At 48.4% G+C, this 23517-nt stretch overlaps 1 protein-coding gene and 1 long non-coding RNA gene across 6 annotated transcripts in view; one reads left to right on the top strand and one right to left on the bottom strand.

Annotated features, from left to right (window-relative positions):
• LOC143787731 (uncharacterized) overlaps positions 1-23517 on the top strand; it is a 105335-nt gene that overhangs the window by 1595 nt on the left and 80223 nt on the right. For 3 of the 5 annotated variants that reach the window (XR_013218450.1, XR_013218448.1, XR_013218449.1), the window contains exon 2: positions 11065-11144. This is a non-coding gene — a long non-coding RNA (uncharacterized LOC143787731). Of the gene's footprint in view, positions 1-11064; positions 11145-11312; positions 11459-21197; positions 21514-23517 lie in introns of those variants that run through there. The other 2 variants (XR_013218452.1, XR_013218451.1) reach the window with 2 other exon arrangements.
• The window catches only part of LOC143787730 (atrial natriuretic peptide receptor 1-like), a 33053-nt gene continuing 21355 nt past the window's right edge, over positions 11820-23517 (bottom strand). The window contains exons 11-18 of the mRNA XM_077276705.1: positions 21144-21263; positions 19377-19470; positions 18473-18560; positions 17934-18073; positions 16784-16936; positions 16527-16625; positions 16309-16400; positions 11820-12975 (exon numbers count right to left, since the gene is read on the bottom strand). Of these exons, the coding sequence (XP_077132820.1) occupies positions 12910-12975; positions 16309-16400; positions 16527-16625; positions 16784-16936; positions 17934-18073; positions 18473-18560; positions 19377-19470; positions 21144-21263 (852 nt within the window). The 3' untranslated portion in view covers positions 11820-12909. The remainder of the gene's footprint in view (positions 12976-16308; positions 16401-16526; positions 16626-16783; positions 16937-17933; positions 18074-18472; positions 18561-19376; positions 19471-21143; positions 21264-23517) is intronic.

Below are 23517 nucleotides of genomic sequence, written 5' to 3'. Positions count from 1 at the left end.
GATCATGTCACTGCTTATAACCTCCATATACAGCGCAGGTACAGAGCGAGGGATCATGTCACTGCTTATAACCTCTATATACAGCGCAGGTACAGAGCGAGGGATCATGTCACTGCTTGTAACCTCTATATACAGCGCAGGTACAGAGCGAGGGATCATGTCACTGCTTATAACCTCCATATACAGCGCAGGTACAGAGCGAGGGATCATGTCACTGCTTGTAACCTCTATATACAGCGCAGGTACAGAGCGAGGGATCATGTCACTGCTTATAACCTCCATATACAGCGCAGGTACAGAGCGAGGGATCATGTCACTGCTTATAACCTCTATATACAGCGCAGGTACAGAGCGAGGGATCATGTCACTGCTTATAACCTCCATATACAGCGCAGGTACAGAGCGAGGGATCATGTCACTGCTTATAACCTCTATATACAGCGCAGGTACAGAGCGAGGGATCATGTCACTGCTTATAACCTCTATATACAGCGCAGGGACAGAGTGAGGGATCATGTCACTGCTTATAACCTCCATATACAGCGCAGGTACAGAGCGAGGGATCATGTCACTGCTTATAACCTCCATATACAGCGCAGGTACAGAGCGAGGGATCATGTCACTGCTTATAACCTCTATATACAGCGCAGGGACAGAGCGAGGGATCATGTCACTGCTTATAACCTCTATATACAGCGCAGGGACAGAGCGAGGGATCATGTCACTGCTTATAACCTCTATATACAGCGCAGGTACAGAGCGAGGGATCATGTCACTGCTTATAACCTCTATATACAGCGCAGGTACAGAGCGAGGGATCATGTCACTGCTTATAACCTCTATATACAGCGCAGGTACAGAGCGAGGGATCATTTCACTGCTTATAACCTCTATATACAGCGCAGGTACAGAGCGAGGGATCATGTCACTGCTTATAACCTCTATATACAGCGCAGGTACAGAGCGAGGGATCATGTCACTGCTTATAACCTCTATATACAGCGCAGGGACAGAGCGAGGGATCATGTCACTGCTTATAACCTCCATATACAGCGCAGGGACAGAGCGAGGGATCATGTCACTGCTTATAACCTCTATATACAGCGCAGGTACAGAGCGAGGGATCATGTCACTGCTTATAACCTCCATATACAGCGCAGGGACAGAGCGAGGGATCATGTCACTGCTTATAACCTCTATATACAGCGCAGGGACAGAGCGAGGGATCATGTCACTGCTTATAACCTCCATATACAGCGCAGGTACAGAGCGAGGGATCATGTCACTGCTTATAACCTCCATATACAGCGCAGATACAGAGCGAGGGATCATGTCACTGCTTATAACCTCTATATACAGCGCAGGGACAGAGCGAGGGATCATGTCACTGCTTATAACCTCTATATACAGCGCAGGTACAGAGCAAGGGATCATGTCACTGCTTATAACCTCCATATACAGCGCAGGGACAGAGCGAGGGATCATGTCACTGCTTATAACCTCTATATACAGCGCAGGTACAGAGCGAGGGATCATGTCACTGCTTATAACCTCTATATACAGCGCAGGGACAGAGCGAGGGATCATGTCACTGCTTATAACCTCCATATACAGCGCAGGTACAGAGCGAGGGATCATGTCACTGCTTATAACCTCTATATACAGCGCAGGTACAGAGCGAGGGATCATGTCACTGCTTATAACCTCCATATACAGCGCAGGTACAGAGCGAGGGATCATGTCACTGCTTATAACCTCTATATACAGCGCAGGGACAGAGCGAGGGATCATGTCACTGCTTATAACCTCCATATACAGCGCAGGTACAGAGCGAGGGATCATGTCACTGCTTATAACCTCTATATACAGCACAGGGACAGAGCGAGGGATCATGTCACTGCTTATAACCTCTATATACAGCGCAGGTACAGAGCAAGGGATCATGTCACTGCTTATAACCTCCATATACAGCGCAGGGACAGAGCGAGGGATCATGTCACTGCTTATAACCTCTATATACAGCGCAGGTACAGAGCGAGGGATCATGTCACTGCTTATAACCTCTATATACAGCGCAGGGACAGAGCGAGGGATCATGTCACTGCTTATAACCTCCATATACAGCGCAGATACAGAGCGAGGGATCATGTCACTGCTTATAACCTCTATATACAGCGCAGGGACAGAGCGAGGGATCATGTCACTGCTTATAACCTCCATATACAGCGCAGATACTGTTATGATCTGGTGGCTTAGGAGCAGCATCAGACGTGCTCTGGAGGAGGTGGTACCTGTACTGACCGCAGACCCTGAACTTAATACCGCAACTAGCAGTAGCCGTGGGATGTACCTACCAGTCCTAGACACCTCGACACAGGCGGAGAACTAATTACCCCTATAGATAGAAACGGAAAACTATCTTGCCTCAGAGAAAATCCCCAAAAGATAGACAGCCCCCCACATACACTCACCGGCCACTTTATTAGGTACACCATGCTAGTAACGGGTTGGACCCCCTTTTGCCTTCAGAACTGCCTCAATTCTTCGTGGCATAGATTCAACAAGGTGCTGGAAGCATTCCTCAGAGATTTTGGTCCATATTGACATGATGGCATCACACAGTTGCCGCAGATTTGTCGGCTGCACATCCCAAAGATGCTCCATACAAGGCAGGATGGATCCATGCTTTCATGTTGTTTACGCCAAATTCTGACCCTACCATCCGAATGTCGCAGCAGAAATCGAGACTCATCAGACCAAGCAACGTTTTTCCAATCTTCTACTGTCCAATTTCGATGAGCTTGTACAAATTGTAGCCTCAGTTTCCTGTTCTTAGCTGAAAGGAGTGGTACCCGGTGTGGTCTTCTGCTGCTGTAGCCCATCTGCCTCAAAGTTCGACGCACTGTGCGTTCAGAGATGCTCTTAGGCCTACCTTGGTTGTAACGGGTGGCGATTTGAGTCACTGTTGCCTTTCTATCAGCTTGAACCAGTCTGCCCATTCTCCTCTGACCTCTGGCATCAACAAGGCATTTCCGCCCACAGAACTGCCGCTCACTGGATTTTTTTTCTTTTTCGGACCATTCTCTGTAAACCCTAGAGATGGTTGTGCGTGAAAATCCCAGTAGATCAGCAGTTTCTGAAATACTCAGACCAGCCCTTCTGGCACCAACAACCATGCCACGTTCAAAGGCACTCAAATCACCTTTCTTCCCCATACTGATGCTCGGTTTGAACTGCAGGAGATTGTCTTGACCATGTCTACATGCCTAAATGCACTGAGTTGCCGCCATGTGATTGGCTGATTAGAAATTAAGTGTTAACAAGAAGTTGGACAGGTGTACCTAATAAAGTGGCCGGTGAGTGTATATTGACTGTGAGAGGAGAGGGAAAAGACATACACAGACTGAAAACAGGATTTAGCAAAGGAGGCCACTTCTAGCTAAATAGACAGAATAGGACCGAGTACTGTGCGGTCAGTATTAAAAATCACTAGAAAAATCCACCACAGATAATACAAAAATCTCCACACCTAACTAAAGGCATGGAGGGAAAATCTGCTTCTCCAGAGCTTCCAGCTTGACTAAATAAATCCACACTGACAAAGCTGGACAAGAAAAACATAGAAATGCACTGAACAATAAAGTCCACAGTATGTGGACTGCAAAAACCAAGCCAGGACTTATCTTTGATGATTTGAACAGATAAGCAGGAGAATCCAGGAAGAGATGTGAATCCACCCAGGAACAATGGACAACTGGCACTAACCAAAGGATCTGGCCAGACTAAATAGCCCAGTCAGAATTGGTAATAAGTGAAAGCACCTGATGACTGCTGAAATCCAAAGGAGCAGCAGTACCACTTATAACCACCGGAGGGAGCCCAAGAGCAGAACTCATAACATTACCACGTATAACCACCGGAGGGAGCCCAAGAGCAGAATTCACAACAGTACCCCCCCCTTGAGGAGGGGTCACCGAACCCTCACCAGAGCCCCCAGGCCGATCAGGACGAGCCAAATGAAAAGCACGAACCAAATCAGCCGCATGAACATCGGAGGCAACAACCCAAGAATTATCCTCCTGGCCATAACCCTTCCACTTGACAAGATACTGAAGCCTCCGCCTCGAAAAACGAGAATCCAACATTTTCTCAACCACATACTCCAACTCCCCATCAACCAACACCGGGGCAGGAGGATCAACAGAGGGAACAACGGGCACCACATATCTCCGCAATAAAGATCTATGGAAAACATTATGGATGGCAAAAGAGGCTGGAAGTGCCAAACGAAAAGACACAGGATTGATAATCTCAGAAATCTTATAAGGACCAATAAACCGAGGCTTGAACTTAGGGGAAGAAACCTTCATAGGAACATGACGGGAAGACAACCAGACCAAATCCCCAACCCGAAGCCGGGGACCAACACACCGACGATGGTTAGCAAAACGTTGAGCCTTCTCCTGAGACAACGTCAAATTGTCTACCACATGAGTCCAAATCTGCTGCAACCTGTCCACCACAGAATCCACACCAGGACAATCAGAAGGCTCAACCTGCCCTGAAGAAAAACGAGGATAAAAACCAAAATTACAAAAGAAGGGGGAAACCAAAGTAGCCGAACTAGCCCGATTATTAAGGGCAAACTCGGCCAATGGCAAGAAAGCCACCCAATCATCCTGATCAGCAGACACAAAGCATCTCAAATAAGTTTCCAAAGTCTGATTAGTTCGGTCGGTTTGGCCATTTGTCTGAGGATGAAATGCGGAAGAAAAAGACAAATCAATGCCCAGCCTAGCACAAAAGAACCGCCAAAACCTAGAAACAAACTGGGAACCTCTGTCAGACACAATATTCTCAGGAATGCCATGTAAACGAACCACATGCTGAAAAAACAACGGGACCAAATCAGAAGAGGAAGGCAACTTAGGCAAGGGCACCAAATGAACCATCTTAGAAAACCGATCACAAACCACCCAGATAACAGACATCTTCTGGGAAACAGGGAGATCTGAAATAAAATCCATAGAAATATGCGTCCAAGGCCTCTCAGGGACCGGCAAAGGCAAAAGCAACCCACTAGCGCGGGAACAGCAGGGCTTGGCCCGCACACAAGTCCCACAGGACTGCACAAAAGAACACACATCCCATGACAAAGAAGGCCACCAAAAGGACCTACCAACCAAATCTCTGGTACCAAAAATCCCAGGATGACCAGCCAACACAGAACAATGAACCTCAGAAATCACTTTACTAGTCCATCTGTCAGGAACAAACAGTTTCCCCCGCTTGAAAAGCGATCAGGTTTATCAGCCTGAAATTCCTGAAGCACCCGTCGTAAATCAGGGGAGATGGCAGAAAGAATCACCCCTTCCTTGAGAATACCAACCGGCTCAAGGAGTCCAGGAGAATCAGGCAAAAAGCTCCTAGAGAGGTCATCAGCCTTAACATTCTTAGAACCCGGAAGATACGAGACCACAAAATCAAAACGGGAGAAAAACAAGGACCATCGAGCCTGTCTAGGATTCAACCGCTTGGCAGACTCGAGGTAAATCAGATTCTTATGATCGGTCAAGACCACAACACGATGCTTGGCCCCCTCAAGCCAATGTCGCCACTCCTCAAATGCCCACTTCATAGCCAACAACTCCCGATTGCCGACATCATAATTGCGTTCCACAGGCGAAAACTTTCAGGAAAAGAAGGCACACGGTTTCATCAAGGAACCATCAGAATTCCTCTGAGACAAAACGGCCCCTGCCCCAATCTCAGAAGCGTCAACCTCTACCTGAAAAGGAAGAGAAACATCCGGCTGACGCAACACAGGGGCAGAAGTAAATCGGCGTTTAAGCTCCTGAAAGGCAGAAACAGCCGCAGAGGACCAATTCGTAACATCAGCGCCTTTCTTCGTCAAATCGGTCAGGGGTTTAACCACACTGGAGAAGTTGGCAATGAAACGGCGATAAAAATTAGCAAAGCCCAAAAATTTCTGAAGGCTCTTCACAGATGTGGGCTGAACCCAATCATGAATGGCCTGAACCTTAACCGGATCCATTTCAATAGACGAAGGAGAAAAAATGAAACCCAAAAAAGAAACCTTCTGAACTCCAAAGAGGCACTTAGACCCCTTCACAAATAAAGCATTATCACGAAGGATCTGAAATACCATCCTGACCTGTTTCACATGAGACTCCCAATCATCGGAAAAAATCAAAATATCATCCAAATATACAATCATGAATTTATCAAGATAATTCCGAAATATATCATGCATGAAGGACTGAAACACAGATGGAGCATTAGAGAGTCCGAATGGCATCACAAGGTATTCAAAATGGCCTTCGGGCGTATTAAACGCAGTTTTCCATTCGTCCCCCTGCTTAATACGAACAAGATTATATGCCCCTCGAAGGTCAATCTTAGTAAACCAACTAGCCCCCTTAATCCTAGCAAACAAATCAGAAAGCAAAGGTAAAGGGTATTGAAATTTGACCGTGATCTTATTCAAGAGGCGATAATCAATACAGGGTCTCGAGCCATCCTTCTTGGCAACAAAAAAGAATCCCGCTCCCAATGGTGACGAAGATGGCCAAATATGCCCCTTCTCCAAGGACTCCTTAACATAACTCCGCATGGCGGTATGTTCTGGCACAGACAAGTTGAAAAGTCGGCCCTTAGGGAACTTACATCCTGGAATCAAGTCAATAGCACAATCACAGTCCCTGTGCGGTGGAAGGGAACTGGACTTGGGCTCATCGAATACATCCTGGAAATCTGACAAAAACTCAGGAATTTCAGAAGAGGGGGAGGAGGAAATTGACATCAAAGGAAAGTCATTATGAACCCCCTGACAACCCCAACTAGTCACAGACATAGATTTCCAATCCAGCACCGGATTATGTACCTGTAACCATGGAAAACCCAGCACAATAGCATCATGCAAATTATGTAACACCAGGAAGCGACAATCTTCCTGATGGGCTGGCGCCATGCACATGGTTAGCTGTGTCCAAAACTGAGGTTTATTTTTAGCCAAAGGTGTAGCATCAATACCCCTCAAAGGAATAGGGGTCTGCAAAGGCTGCAAGGGGAAACCACAACGCTTGGCGAATTCTAAGTCCATCAAGTTCAAAGCGGCACCTGAATCCACAAACGCCATGACAGAAAATGACGACAATGAGCAGATCAAGGTCACAGATAAGAGAAATTTGGGCTGTACAGTACTGATGGTAACAGACCTAGCGACTCTCTTAGTACGCTTAGGACAATCAGAAATTACATGAGCAGAATCGCCGCAGTAAAAACACAACCCATTCTGACGTCTGAATCCTTGCTGTTCAGCTCTAGTCAAAATCCTATCACACTGCATAGGCTCAGGACTCCGCTCAGAGGATAATGCCATCGTGTGCACATCTCTGCGCTCGCGCAAGCGCCGATCAATCTGAATGGCCAGAGACATAGAATCATTCAGACCAGCAGGCGTGGGGAACCCCACCATAACATCTTTAACGGATTCAGAAAGACCCTTTCTGAAAATTGCCGCTAAAGCATCCTCATTCCATTTAGTGAGCACAGACCATTTTCTAAATTTCTGGCAGTATGATTCTGCCGCTTCCTTGCCCTGACACAGGGTCAACAAGGTTTTTTCTGCATGATCCACTGAATTAGGTTCATCAGACAATAACCCTAGCGCCTGAAAAAAGGTGTCTACATTAAGCAAGGCCGGATTCCCTGATTCAAGGGAAAATGCCCAATCCTGAGGGTCACCACGCAGCAGAGAAATGACAATTTTAACTTGCTGAATGGGATCACCAGAGGAACGGGGTTTCAGAGCAAAAAACAGTTTGCAGTTATTTTTATAGCTCAAAAACTTGGACCTGTCCCCAAAAAACAAATCCGGAGTTGTAATTTTAGGCTCTAGAACCGGAGTCTGGACAACATAATCAAAAATACCCTGTACTCTTGCAGCAAGTTGATCCACACGCGAAGCCAATCCCTGAACATCCATGCCAGCGCCAAACTCCTGAACCACCCAGAGATTAAGAGGGAAGAGAAGACAAAGTAGACTGCAGAAAAAAAAATGGCTCAGCACTTTTCTTCCCTTCTTTGCATTTAACTCATTCTTGGCCAGTTGTACTGTTATGATCTGGTGGCTTAGGAGCAGCATCAGACGTGCTCTGGAGGAGGTGGTACCTGTACTGACCGCAGACCCTGAACTTAATACCGCAACTAGCAGTAGCCGTGGGATGTACCTACCAGTCCTAGACACCTCGACACAGCCGGAGAACTAATTACCCCTATAGATAGAAACGGAAAACTATCTTGCCTCAGAGAAAATCCCCAAAAGATAGACAGCCCCCCACATATATTGACTGTGAGAGGAGAGGGAAAAAACATACGCAGACTGAAAACAGGATTTAGCAAAGGAAGCCAATCTAGCTAAATAGACAGAATAGGACAGAGTACTGTGCGGTCAGTATTAAAAATCACTAGAAAAATCCACCACAGATAATACAAAAATCTCCACACCTAACTAAAGGCATGGAGGGAAAATCTGCTTCTCCAGAGCTTCCAGCTTGACTAAATAAATCCACACTGACAAAGCTGGACAAGAAAAACATAGAAATGCACTGAACAATAAAGTCCACAGTATGTGGACTGCAAAAACCAAGCCAGGACTTATCTTTGATGATTTGAACAGATAAGCAGGAGAATCCAGGAAGAGATGTGAATCCACCCAGGAACAATGGACAACTGGCACTAACCAAAGGATCTGGCCAGACTAAATAGCCCAGTCAGAATTGGTAATAAGTGAAAGCACCTGATGACTGCTGAAATCCAAAGGAGCAGCAGTACCACTTATAACCACCGGAGGGAGCCCAAGAGCAGAACTCATAACATTACCACTTATAACCACCGGAGGGAGCCCAAGAGCAGAATTCACAACAGGTACAGAGCGAGGGATCATGTCACTGCTTATAACCTCCATATACAGCGCAGGTACAGAGCGAGGGATCATATCACTGCTTATAACCTCCATATACAGCGCAGGTACAGAGCGAGGGATCATGTCACTGCTTACAACCTCTATACACAGCGCAGGTACAGAGCGAGGGATGATGTCACTGCTTATAACCTCCATATACAGCGCAGGTACAGAGCGAGGGATCATGTCACTGCTTATAACCTCTATATACAGCCAGGTACAGAGCGAGGGATCATGTCACTGCTTATAACCTCTATATACAGCACAGGTACAGGGCGAGGGATCATGTCACTGGTTATAACCTCCATATGCAGCGCAGGGACAGAGCGAGGGATCATGTCACTGCTTATAACCTCCATATACAGCGCAGGGACAGAGCGAGGGATCATGTCACTGCTTATAACCTCTATATACAGCCAGGTACAGAGCGAGGGATCATGTCGCTGCCATCATAACCCTACATACAGTGCAGGGATGGAGCGCGGGCTCATGTCACTGCCATCATAACCCTACATACAGTGCAGGATGGAGCGCGGGCTCATGTCGCTGCCTTTATAACCCTACATAAAGTGCAGGGATGGAGCGCGGGCTCATGTCGCTGCCATCATAACCCTACATACAGTGCAGGGATGGAGCGCGGGCTCATGTCGCTGCCTTTATAACCCTACATACAGTGCAGGGATGGAGCGCGGGCTCATGTCGCTGCCATCATAACCCTACATACAGTGCAGGGATGGAGCGTGGGCTCATGTCACTGCCATTATAACCCTACATACAGTGCAGGGATGGAGCGCGGGCTCATGTCGCTGCCATCATAACCCTACATAAAGTGCAGGGATGGAGCGCGGGCTCATGTCGCTGCCATTATAACCCTACATACAGTGCAGGGATGGAGCGCGGGCTCATGTCACTGCCATTATAACCCTACATACAGTGCAGGGATGGAGCGCGGGCTCATGTCGCTGCCATCATAACCCTACATAAAGTGCAGGGATGAAGCGCGGGCTCATGTTGCTGCCATTATAACCCTACATACAGTACAGGGATGGAGCGCGGGTTCATGTCACTGCCATTATAACCCTACATACAGTGCAGGGATGGAGCGCGGGCTCATGTCGCTGCCATCATAACCCTACATACATTGCAGGGATGGAGCGCGGGCTCATGTCACTGCCATTATAACCCTACATACAGTGCAGGGATGGAGCGCGGGCTCATGTCGCTGCCATCATAACCCTACATAAAGTGCAGGGATGGAGCGCGGGCTCATGTCGCTGCCATTATAACCCTACATACAGTACAGGGATGGAGCGCGGGCTCATGTCACTGCCATTATAACCCTACATACAGTGCAGGGATGGAGCGCGGGTTCATGTCACTGCCATTATAACCCTACATACAGTGCAGGGATGGAGCGCGGGCTCATGTCACTGCCATCATAACCCTACATACAGTACAGGGATGGAGCGCGGGCTCATGTCACTGCCATTATAACCCTACATACAGTGCAGGGATGGAGCGCGGGTTCATGTCACTGCCATTATAACCCTACATACAGTGCAGGGATGGAGCGCGGGCTCATGTCCCTGCCATTATAACCCTACATACAGTGCAGGGATGGAGCGCGGGCTCATGTCTGGTATGTTGTACAGTGACATAAAGTAAATTTGAATTTATTGAAAATCGCCATGAACATTATCACAACGGTGACCTGTGCTCCTGTATCCAAATTTCCTGGACCTCGCAACCAGAGGTCACATGTCGGCCATAAGAGAGATCAGAGGCTTTTTTTTTATCTGCCGCCCGGGACAGTGGGGGTCCCAGGCAGGTATGTCACAGTTTATCCTAGATGACAGATCTTCTCCATGTCTCTGAGATGACGTCGTGTTTCCATTATCCACCACGTGGGTGACTTACAGCGATGTGATGCAGTTTTGCAGAACTACTGCAGTAAAATGTGCAGGGTCCTTCAGAGTGACAGCGAGCAGAGATCTTACACTCGTCACCTAGTAACTATATTAGAAGGTCGTATAACGCTTCTCATTAGAATAAATGGATCTTTTTTTCCCTGAAATCAGGATGTGGTGACAGCAAGAAGCAACAGGAGCCCCGTGACCATCTGCAGCGGAAGGGGCCACAATTAAAGGTGAAGCACGAGGTAAACATGATTTTATATACAGTATATATATATATATATATATATATATATATATATATATATATATATATATATATATATATTACTTTTTTTAGCACTTGTAGGTTTTGGTAGCACCTTTAACGTTATGTTCAGACATTGTGTTTTTTTCTGCTTTTTTTTCTGCAGGCAAAACAGCTGTCTTCGCAGTAAAGAAGCTGCTTCTATAAAGCAGGTTTTGCTGCGTGTTTGCTCCTTTTTTCGAGTATTTTTGTCTTCTTCTTTGTGCAGATTATTTTTCTCATTTCTCCACAGTTTATGTTTAATAAAGTTAGTTTTAGTCACCAAAAAAACAGGAAAAACGCATTGTGTGTTTGTAGCGTTTTCGCATTTTCTCATTGCTTTCTATGGTGAAGAAATGCTGTAAAAACACTGGAAGAAGCAACTGCTGCAGTTTTCACAAACGCAACTGTTTTCCACTTCAGTCAGTTATAAAATAACAATCGTGTGCAGGAGATTTCTGAAATCTCATCGCTTTAGCTGGTACTGTAAAAAGCAGCTTTTAATTTGCAGAATAAATGCTGCAAAAACGCAACATGTGAACATAGCCTAATAATGTGGATTAAAGTGTAGTAACTTTCCAAACCTCAGGCATCAAAATAACAAAAGCAGCTGAGCACGGACGGTTCTCACTGATGTGACCATTTATTACACAGGAGAGCGGCGACAGGGTCACACAATCACATTCGGTGATGGGGTCTACTGCACTAATATGATATAAAGTAGTGCATCGCTCTCGTTCCTATCCTGCGTTCCTCTGGGCACCGCATCGCTTCTCTGTGATCCTGCGGACATGGCATGTTACATTAGCACAGCGCAGCACGTTACTGTGATGTCACTATGAAGCAGCAGCAGGTTAGGACTAGCCACCGTAGTCAGGGGATGAGGCCGAGGGCGCCGCCGGAACAAGAGGGAATCTCAAGAAAAGTTTACTAGGTTTACAAAGAGACACAGACACATCACGGTTTATAGCAGGGCAGCTCAATCACCAGATTACAATTCATGACCGATCTATAGGTTAGGTAAAGTCTCAGACTGCCAGTATAATAAATGTGGCACAAGGCGCGGGTCCCACACGTAAAGTTCTGCACAATTCTGGTCCATTGTGATTAGTAAATCCTCCAGTTTAGAGTTTATGTCAGAGGCAGATCCTGCACATGTCTGGTCCTGCTATCTGCTGACAAGTGGATACAATTGTATCCGCTGGACTCCGGACTGGTACATTGTAACAAACCAGCAGAGAGGCCTGTGCATCTGCTGTTGATGAGTTGAGCTCACAGAGCATTGTCCAGACTGGATACATTTGTATTCGCTTCACAGCAGAGAGCAGGACTAGGTATGTACAGGGTTAATGCCACTAAATGTAATGGAGAGTGTTCTCATTCACTGACAGCAACTATGTATCTTGATAATAGTGATAAACTAAACACAAGTCTATGAGAAAGTTGTAGAACTTTTTGGACAGTGATTAAACTTTTTTTTTTTACATAAATGGAGAACCCCTTTAAGGTTGGGATCAGATTATCCAGTGCTGAGCACTGCATCGGGGGTTTCCATCTAGATCCCAGAAAAATGAGATTCAGGAAAAAAACAACACAGCTGTTCAATATAAGTGGCTGGCGGCATTACTTGGGACTCGGTCTTTTTTAGGCTCGGTGTATCACACTGATTTGACCCTGTAGAGGTATACGGTAAGAATATAATTTATAAGAGGGATTCTAGGATGTTAAATGTTCCAGCTTCCCGGCTTCTCTTTTCCCTCCAGCCACCACGTCGTCATTGCTCCTTTTCCCTGGGAATATATAATAGAAATACGATTACAATATCTATATTAGGCCGGTTTCACACGTCAGTGGCTCCGGTACGTGAGGTGACAGTTTCCTCACGTACCGGAGACACTGACACACGTAGACCCATAAAAATCAATGCATCTGTTCAGATGTCATTGATTTTTTGCGGACCGTGTCTCCGTGTGCCAAACACGGAGACATGTCAGTGTTCGTGGGAGCGCACGTATTACACGGACCCAATAGAGTCAATGGGTCCGTGTAAAACACTGACCTCACACGGACATTCTCCGTCTGGGGTCCGTGTGCGTGCAGGAGACAGCGCTACAGTAAGCGCTGTCCCCCCCAAAGGGTGCTGAAGCCGCGATTCATATGTTCCCTGCAGCAGCGTTTGCTGCAGAGAAAATATGAATAATAGTGTTTAAAATAAAGATCTATGTGTCCGCCGCCCCCCCACCCCCTGTGCGCCCCCCCCGCTGTTCTGAAAATACTCACCCGCATCCCTCGTTGGCTGTCACTCCTTTCTCTCTGCCCCGCGCCTCCTACTGTATGCGGTCACGTGGGGCCGCTCATTTACAATCATGAATAGTCGGCTCCGCCCCTATGGGAGGTGGAGCCACATATTCATGACTGTAAATGATCGGCCCCACGTGACCGCATACACTAGAAGCCGCGGCCAGACCAGGAAGCAGCGAGGGAGGCGGGTAAGTATTTTCTGAACAGCGGGGGGGTGCACAGGGGGTGGGGGGGGCGGCGGACACATAGATCTTTATTTTAAACACTATTCTTCATATTTTCTCTGCAGCAAACGCTGCTGCAGGGAACATATGAATCCGTGATGCAGGGTACCACACGCGTGGGTACCACACGCTCCGTGTGGTACCCACTCGCCATACGGGCGGCACACGTGTGCCGCACGTATGGCCTACGTGAGTTCCCAGGCACACGGACACGGATAACTCCGGTACCGATTTATTCCGGTACCGGAATTATCTGGACGTGTGGGACAGCCCTAATATAACGCTGGGAGCGTCACTCTGTCCGAAGCCTTTATAGACTGCACAAGCGAAAGCACCGGCGCAGTCTGGACCCCACACAGTGACGCAGCCCAGGAGATCGCGGTATGCGTAAGCACTGAACGCACACCGCGATCTCCAACGGAGAAGCAGGGACGAGCCAGGAGGGTGAGTATGCTATATTCACCTGTCCCGTTCCAGTGATGCGCGCTGCTCCGTCCTCCACATCCTCTGCCTGTGACATTCAGAGGGCGCGATGATGCGCGCCGCCCTCTGACTGAACAGTCACAGCCAGAGGACCCGGAAGACGGAGCGGCACGCAGCACTGGATCAGGGCCAGGTGACTATAGCAAGTGTCGGGGGCCTGAGCTAGCGGCGACTCAGGCACCTGACCCCCACAGCGCGCCGGTGTCCCCGCCTGCTCAGGCCCCCCAGCACTCGGCGCCCAGCGACGATAGGTGAGTATGTTATTTTTTTTTTTTATTGCATCAGCATACAGGGCATATAATACTATGGAGCATCTTATGGGGGCCATCAACCATAATGGAGCAGCATACAGGGCATATAATACTATGGAGCATCTTATGGGGGCCATCAACCATAATGGAGCAGCATATGAGGCATATACCATGGAGCATCTTATGGGGGTCATCAACCTTTATGGAGCAGCGTATGGAGCATATGGATGGGAGCAGCAAATTACAGAATGGTGGCGCAGGATGGGAGCAGCACATGACAGAATAGAGCAGCACATGACAGAATAGGGCAGCACATGACAGAACGGGGGTGCAGGATGGCAGCAGCACATGACAGAACGGGGGTGCAGGATGGAAGCAGCACATGACAGAACGGGGTGCAGGATGGGAGCAGCACATGACAGAACGGGGGTGCAGGATGGCAGCAGCACATGACAGAACGGGGGCGTAGGATGGGAGCAGTACATGACAGAACGGGGGTGCAGGATGGGAGCAGCACATGACAGGATGGGGGCGCAGGATGGGAGCAGCACATGTCAGAATGGGGGTACAGGATGGGAGCAGCACATGACAGAATGGAGGCGCAGGATGGGAGCAGCAAATAACAGAATGGAGGCGCAGGATGGGTGCAGCACATGTCAGAATGGGGGTGCAGGATGGGAGCAGCACATGACAGAATGGGGCCGCAGGATGGTAGCCGCACATGACAGAACTGGGGCGTAGGATGGGAGGAGTACATGACAGAATGGGGGCTCAAGATGGGAGCAGCGCATGACAGCATGGGGGCACAGGATGGGAGCAGCACATGACAGAACGGGGGAGCAGGATGGGAGCAGCACATGACAGAACGGGGGAGCAGGATGGGAGCAGCACATGACAGGATGGGGGCACAAGATAGGAGCAGCACATGGCAGGATAAGGGCGCAGGATGGGAGCAGCACGTGACAGCATGGGGGTGCAGGATAAGAGCAGCACATGAAAGGATGGGGCGCAGGATGGGAGCAGCACATAACCAAAATGGAGGCGCAGGATGGGAGCAGCACATGACAGCATGGGGGTGCAGGATGAGAGCACTACATGACATGATGAGGGCGCAGGATGGGAGCAGCACATGACAGCATGGGGGTGCAGGATGAGAGCACCATGTGACAGCATGGGGGCGCAGGATGGGAGCACATGACAGGATTGGGGTGGAGTATGGGAGCACCACATGACAGGATTGGGGTACAGGATGGGACCACCACATGACAGCATTGGGGTACAGGATGAGAGCACGTGACAGGATGAGTGCTCAGGAAGACAGTAGCACATCACAAGATGGAGGCACACAAAACAGGATGGGGGCTGCACATGACAGGATGGGGGCGCAAGATGATAGGAGCACATGACAAGATTAGGGCGCAGGATGAAAGCAACACATACCAGAATGGAGACCATATCCCAATATAAATGCTCGCCACCCGGGCGTAGAACGGGTTCAATAGCTAGTTTCTTTATATCAGAGAGCACGGTTGCTGGAAGCTGCAGTCATTAGAGGTTGTATCGGCTGTTAGGTAAGAGGGTGCGGATAGAAAACAACACGTTTCTCACACCTTGTGCTTTGCGTGCAACCACTAGAGGGACCTCTTGTCACCTACGTGTATACTGAAGCTATGAGCTCCCCCTAGTGGCAGCTGCAAGCACATACTGGATGCAGGATGCACTGTGTGTGTTATCTATGTCTCTGGATGTCACATTTCTCTCTTCTATAAGAAGAATTACACATAGTAGGTAAATCTATAATTTTATTTCACAAAGTTTCCTTATTTCCGGGTCAGACAAGTCATTTACGGAGTCATATGCTTACCTTCACTTCCAGCGTGCCGCGGCATGCAAGAGTGTAGCCGCCTATTTTCTTCAGCAGGTCCGCGGCGCTGGAGCTGCACTGAATCTTCAAAGCTAATGAAAAAAGAATGATAGATGTAAAAATTATATCTAGTTTACCTAGAAATAGATGACCCTACTGCTACCGTCAGACATATTGCACGACTCCCATACTGCGCTTTATGGAGCTGCGGACTTTACCTTCGCTGGTAGACTCCATCCTTGATGCCGTGTTCACAGTGTCTCCGAATAAACAGTAGCGCGGCATTTTAGTCCCGACGACTCCGGCCACAACCGGACCTTCATTACAAGGAATAGAAAGAGTAATCCATGAATGCTTTTATATCTCATGTGATGTGCCCAGTTTGGTATTGGCACATTATACCCAGTCAGGTGCCACGAGGCTGCTCAGAAAATGGCGGTGCACTAATTTAGTGTGTAGTAAACTTGTCACCTACCCGAATGCACTCCAGCTCGGATCTTCAGCTTCATATCTGGAAGATGTGGGATCTTAAAGGAGTGGCAGACAGCAATGAGATCTAGGGCCATGCTTGCAATCTCTGCCACGTGGCTTATGCCATTTTCCTTTGGAACACCAGACACCACCATATCTGCAGGGCAGAAGACTGGCATTAAGAGGATCGGCACATTGTAGATAAATAACTGAGAGCTATGTCTGCTCTCCTAAAGATCTGGCTCTGTTGACTACTGTCCTGTTACATGCGAAAAGTCCAAGGCCCAGGTGCAACTGTTCATATTAAACCAATTTTAGTTAAACTCCTGATTACAATGCTTCTATTCGAAGATTTAGGGATCACGTAATGCATATTGCTAGCTTCATACAATAGAGAACAGTGTGACAGGGAAAACCCACTGTACTCAGAGCCTGTAGCTTCACATGCAAGCATGCATAGGAGAACAGTTTCACGGAAATAAAAACAGTAATGAAACAATCATACAAAGAACAGTGTTACAGGGAACATCCACTGAGCCCAGGGCCTGCATCTTCGCATGCACGCAAGCCGGAAAAGTTTTGAAAATAAATGAAGCAATGCAGTAATCATTCAACATCATCCAACAGAAAACAATGTTACGGGGGACACACACTGTGCCCAAAACCCACAACTGCCCATGAAGGATGCCTGAGAAACATGTTTTGAAAATACAAAAATTGATGCAGTAGTCAACTAAAATGGTCCAAAAGAGATCAGTTTCACAGAGAACCCCAACTATGCGAGCATGCCAGAGAAGAACAGCTTGAAAACTACTCAGAAGTCATCCAAATCCATACAACAGAAAACAGTTTCACGCCAGATGCCCACTGTGTCCAGAACCTGCAGCGTCACATGTAAGAATGCCTGAGAAAATGGGTCTTTAAAATACAAGAAGCAATGCAGCAATCATACAACAGAGAACAGTGTTGGAGGGATACCCACTGATCCCAGATCCTGCAGCTTCACATGCAGCAGTCATACAACAGAGAACATTGTTGCAGGGACACCCACTGATCCCAGAGCCTGCAGCTTCACATGCAGCAATCATCCATCATAAACCCGCTTGAACGCCTCCAGGCACAGATGCTAATTTTTTAATAAAACTCATACTCACACGCATCTCCAATGGTTTCCACCTTGTACACGTCATAATTGTCAATGATGTCATCAAACTTGGTGTACAACTTATTTAGGAAATTGACCACTTGATGTGGAGTGCTTCCCCCAGACAGTGACGTGAAACCCACAATATCACTAGAGCAGAGAAAAACGTCATTATCAGTGGTCAGCGCACATCTCTTCAACAGTATAAGGTGCTGGATTTCCCATAGTACTTGTCACTCAGCTTTCCAAGGGCCCAGAATGGCATCTAGTAACTGTGCACACCTGACACCCCCCACCGCCACCTCCTCGTGTGATCATAGCAGATCTGGCACCATTGTGCAGCCCTCGGACTGTGACCAGATATCGGCCCAGATGTGGTCACTACATTCAGTATTTATGGATTTCTATTCACAATTGGGGCCAAGTGCAGAAAATGTGCTGCCGCATGCAGCTATAATGCCGAAATGCCTGCGAAATGCGTATCTGGTCATTGCGGGACTTACTCATGGGGACATACACAATCAAGTGCACAAGATCCCGAAAACCTGCCTGAAATAGACGGTGGCATTAGCGTAACTCTGAGCCTCACAGGTCAGGCCTTGGCGCAGATCATCCGCCACGGGTTTGGGAAGCATACCTGGAAATACGCAGATATTACATTGTGAGATTAGAGCTGCACGTCCATCAATGCAGAAGAATCAAGATAAAGCTCAGGGAGGAGGACTGACAGCAATCTAGGAAGCGTCAGCGTCCACTGCGGATCTGGTGCTCCATCAGAGGCAGAGGACGAGCAGAGCTGGAGGTCCGTCTGTGGAACTGCGCGGCACGAGGCAAAATTATGGGAAGCCAGATAATACATATTGGGGGAACTCATCAAACACTTTTCTGCCAAAAAACTGATAGACTGAAATGGTGCACAGCGTAACGAATGTGGCACAAAATAAAATGTCTTGAATCCAAAAAAAGGCATGAAAAGAATGATGAATTGGAGCGTTGATGCTTTGACAACTTTTTAGAAAGCCTTGATTCATTCCCACACAGATTTCATGACAGAAAGTTTTGGAAGTTTCCCATTCATCTAGCGCACCCCCTGAAGGTGAATGGAACCAAATCCAGTCAGAGAATTCTGCAACAAAATCTGCAACAGAAAATCCTCAGTGGCAAAAACTGCACTAAATCTTGTTTGTTTTGCTGAGGATTTCATTGTAGAAATGTAGCACATGTCACCAGTTAGTGAAGATGCATTGTTCGCTATGGATTTGTGTGCAGAAAATTACAAAACAATTGAACTGCCGCATGGATCTGAAATCTGAAGCTTGTCAGTTTATGCTGCGGATTTTCACATCATACTGAGTGAATTTGTGGCAAATCTGCAGCATTTAAGCAACAAAATCCAGACAACAGATGTGCAGCACTGACAAGTTCACTGCATTTCTCTCTGGTTCCTACTTACTGTAAAGCAGACGGTCGGTCTTTTGCTTTTCTTGTAAGAGATCTTGAGTCCTCTCAGCTACAATGGCCTCCAGATGTTTACTGTACTTCTCCATCTACAAAAAAGTTGCAAAGTTTAACGGGGCAGAATATGATTAGTAAACACCAGGAGCGTTGCATGGTGCAATCATGGTGTCCAGCACCCCATCGACATGTAATGTCTGTAAAGGAATTTATACCACAAATCTGGGGCAAATCTGTTATACCTTAAAGGGGCTGGATGTGAAGGAGGGAGCTATAAGTGTATGAGCGGCTGTGCGAAACTCAACATATCTGTGTCTTACACAAACAACTGTTTTTCTGAATGGGTGCAATATAAAGTCAAATTCCCTGCCAAAGCTGGGAAGTACCCAACAACGAGAACAAGCCTTCACCAGGGGAATCAGCTGCTCATGGCCAAGGAAACAAGGCTTCACCAGGGGATATCAGCTGCTCATGGCCAGGGAAACAAGGCTTCACCAGGGGATATCAGCTGCTCATGGCCAGGGAAGCAAGGCTTCACCAGGGGATATCAGCTGCTCATGGCCAGGGAAACAAGGCTTCACCAGGGGATATCAGCTGCTCATGGCCAGGGAAACAAGGCTTCACCAGGGGATATCAGCTGCTCATGGCCAGGGAAGCAAGGCTTCACCAGGGGATATCAGCTGCTCATGGCCAGGGAAGCAAGGCTTCACCAGGGGATATCAGCTGCTCATGGCCAGGGAAGCAAGGCTTCACCAGGGGATATCAGCTGCTCATGGCCAGGGAAACAAGGCTTCACCAGGGGATATCAGCTGCTCATGGCCAGGGAAACAAGGCTTCACCAGGGGATATCAGCTGCTCATGGCCAGGGAAGCAAGGCTTCACCAGGGGATATCAGCTGCTCATGGCCAGGGAAGCAAGGCTTCACCAGGGGATATCAGCTGCTCATGGCCAGGGAAACAAGGCTTCACCAGGGGATATCAGCAGCTCATGGCCAGGGAAACAAGACTTCACCAGGGAATATGAACTGCTCATGGCCAGAGAAACAAGGCTTCACCAGGGGATATCAGCTGCTCATGGCCAGGGAAGCAAGGAATCACCAGGTGATATCAGCTGTTCATGGCTGGGAACAAGGCTTCACCAGGGGATATCAGCTGTTCATGGCCGGGGAAGCAAGGAATCACCAGGTGATATCAGCTGTTCATGGCTGGGAACAAGGTTTCACCAGGGGATATCAGCTGCTCATGGCCAGGAGAACAAGGCTTTCCTAGGGGATATCGGCTGTTCATGGGGGGTGTCAAGGAGATGACCATTAAATGGTATAGTCTCTGTAACTCTAAAGTGAACCTGTCAACACGGTTTTACTTATGGAAATAGTGTATGAGCCCTTGTATTTTTGCAAAAAATGACACTTCTTTTGTAGAGTTCCCATGTGCCAGTGATAAGAAATCTGACATAGAAGCCATATGACAATCAGTGTGTGCACTGGGGACGTGTCCGTGAACTTGGAATAGAGGCTTCTAGTGCACTGACCTGCCACCGTGCACTTCCAACCTGATTTGCATGTGGCTTCTATGTCAGGTTCTCACGACAGGCACGTAGGATCCCTACAAACAAGGTGACAGTTTTCCAGTTATGGTTAGAAGCAATGTCTGATAGACGAGAAACAAATGAAGGGCTGCGCCAGATACGTAGAATATACCTAAAGCCTAAAGTAATCACATAACCTGCCCCCACGACATCCAGTAATGAGAGATATCACATGTACCAGGTTCATCATCATATCCACCGGGCTGACTCTGTTTGGATTCATCTTCTCCAGACTCTTCTTAACCTGCTCGAACGGCGGCCGCAGTATCGGATTGTGAGTCCAGCACTTCTGTATCAGCTGCAGAAAAGAGAGAAGACTGTCTCTGGAGTGAAGACGTCATTTATCACACGTGTGATCAGATAAATACTGACCATCGAGGCTGCACCCTGGACTTGGACTTGCCATCGGAGACCCTGCAGGCGTCCTGCCTGGTGGCGTTAGGCTCCCTCCATACTTCACCACCAGAGTATTTAGCACTTTACAGTCTTATCACGATTTGTACAACATTGTCTCAACAATCCACCACACTTTTGATAAACTGTTTCCTTCTGGCCACAGTATTGGGAAAACTCATCCACATGGTTGTACTATGGCCTCAGACAAAATCTTTACCGTGTGCAACTGCTACATTACTACAGGTCTCCCTTGTAAGATCACTGCCAGGAGGAGCTGAATGTTGCATCTGGTCACACCTGCGCCCTGCTGCTCTATTCTCAGTCGTGCACCTGCACCCTGCTGCTCTGTTCTCAGTCGTGCACCTGTACCTTGCTGTTCTATTCTCAGTCGTGCACCTGCACTCTGCTGCTCTGTTCTCAGTCGTGCACCTGCACTCTGCTGTTCTATTCTCAGTCGTGCACCTGCGCCCTGCTGCTCTGTTCTCAGCCTTGCACCTGTACCTTGCTGTTCTGTTCTCAGTCTTGCACCGGTACCCTGCTGTTCTGTTCTCAGTCGTGCACCTGCGCTCTGCCGCTCTATTCTGAGTCATACACCTGCACCCTGCTGTTCTGTTCTCAGTTGTGCACCTGCGCTCTGCTGTTCTGTTCTCAGTCGTGCACCTGCACTCTGCTGTTCTGTTCTCAGTTGTGCACCTGCGCCCTGCTGTTCTGTTCTCAGTCGTGCACCTGTACCCTGCTGCTCTATTCTCAGTTGTGCACCTGCGCTCTGCTGTTCTGTTCTCAGTCTTGCACCGGTACCCTGCTGTTCTGTTCTCAGTCGTGCACCTGCGCTCTGCCGCTCTATTGAGTCATACACCTGCACCTTGCTGTTCTGTTCTCAGTCGTGCACCTGCGCCCTGCTGTTCTGTTCTCAGTCGTGCACCTGTACCCTGCTGCTCTATTCTCAGTTGTGCACCTGGGCCCTGCTGTTCTGTTCTCAGTCTTGCACCTGCACTCTGCGGCTCTGTTCTCAGTCGTGCACCTGCACTCTGCTGCTCTGTTGTCAGTCGTGCACCTGCGCCCTGCTGTTCTGTTCTCAGTCGTGCACCTGCACTCTGCTGCTCTGTTCTCAGTTGTGCACCTGCACTCTGCTGCTCTGTTCTCAGTCGTGCACCGGTGCCCTGCTGTTCTGTTCTCAGTCGTGCACCTGCGCTCTGCAGCTCTATTCTGAGTCGTACACCTGCACCCTGCTGTTCTGTTCTCAGTCGTGCACCTGCGCCCTGCTGTTCTGTTCTCAGTCGTGCACCTGCGCCCTGCTGTTCTGTTCTCAGTCTTGCACCTGCACTCTGGTGTTCTGTTCTCAGTCGTGCACCTGCGCTCTGCTGTTCTGTTCTCAGTCTTGCACCTGCGCCCTGCTGTTCTTTTCTCAGTCTTGCACCTGCGCCCTGCTGTTCTGTTCTCAGTCTTGCACCTGCGCTCTGCTGTTCTGTTCTCAGTCGTGCACCTGCGCTCTGCTGTTCTGTGCTCAGTCGTGCACCTGCATCCTGCTGCTCTGTTCTCAGTCGTGCACCTGTACCCTGCTGCTCTATTCTCAGTTGTGCACCTGCGCTCTGCTGTTCTGTTCTCAGTCTTGCACCGGTACCCTGCTGTTCTGTTCTCAGTCGTGCACCTGCGCTCTGCCGCTCTATTGAGTCATACACCTGCACCTTGCTGTTCTGTTCTCAGTCGTGCACCTGCGCCCTGCTGTTCTGTTCTCAGTCGTGCACCTGTACCCTGCTGCTCTATTCTCAGTTGTGCACCTGCGCTCTGCTGTTCTGTTCTCAGTCGTGCACCTGCGCCCTGCTGTTCTGTTCTCAGTCATGCACCTGTGCCCTGCTGCTCTATTCTCAGTCTTGCACCTGCGCTCTGCTGTTCTGTTCTCAGTCATGCACCTGCGCTCTGTTCTCAGTCTTGCACCTGCTCCCTGCTGTTCTGTTCTCAGTCTTGCACCTGCACTCTGGTGATCTGTTCTCAGTCGTGCACCAGCGCCCTGCTGTTCTGTTCTCAGTTGTGCACCTGGGCCCTGCTGTTCTGTTCTCAGTCTTGCACCTGCACTCTGCGGCTCTGTTCTCAGTCGTGCACCTGCACTCTGCTGCTCTGTTGTCAGTCGTGCACCTGCGCCCTGCTGTTCTGTTCTC

The sequence above is a fragment of the Ranitomeya variabilis genome, chromosome 8 (genome assembly GCF_051348905.1).
Source record: "Ranitomeya variabilis isolate aRanVar5 chromosome 8, aRanVar5.hap1, whole genome shotgun sequence".
Lineage (NCBI taxonomy): Eukaryota > Metazoa > Chordata > Amphibia > Anura > Dendrobatidae > Ranitomeya > Ranitomeya variabilis.
Note: the sequence above shows the minus strand (reverse complement) of the source record. Positions and strands in the feature narration are given on the sequence as shown.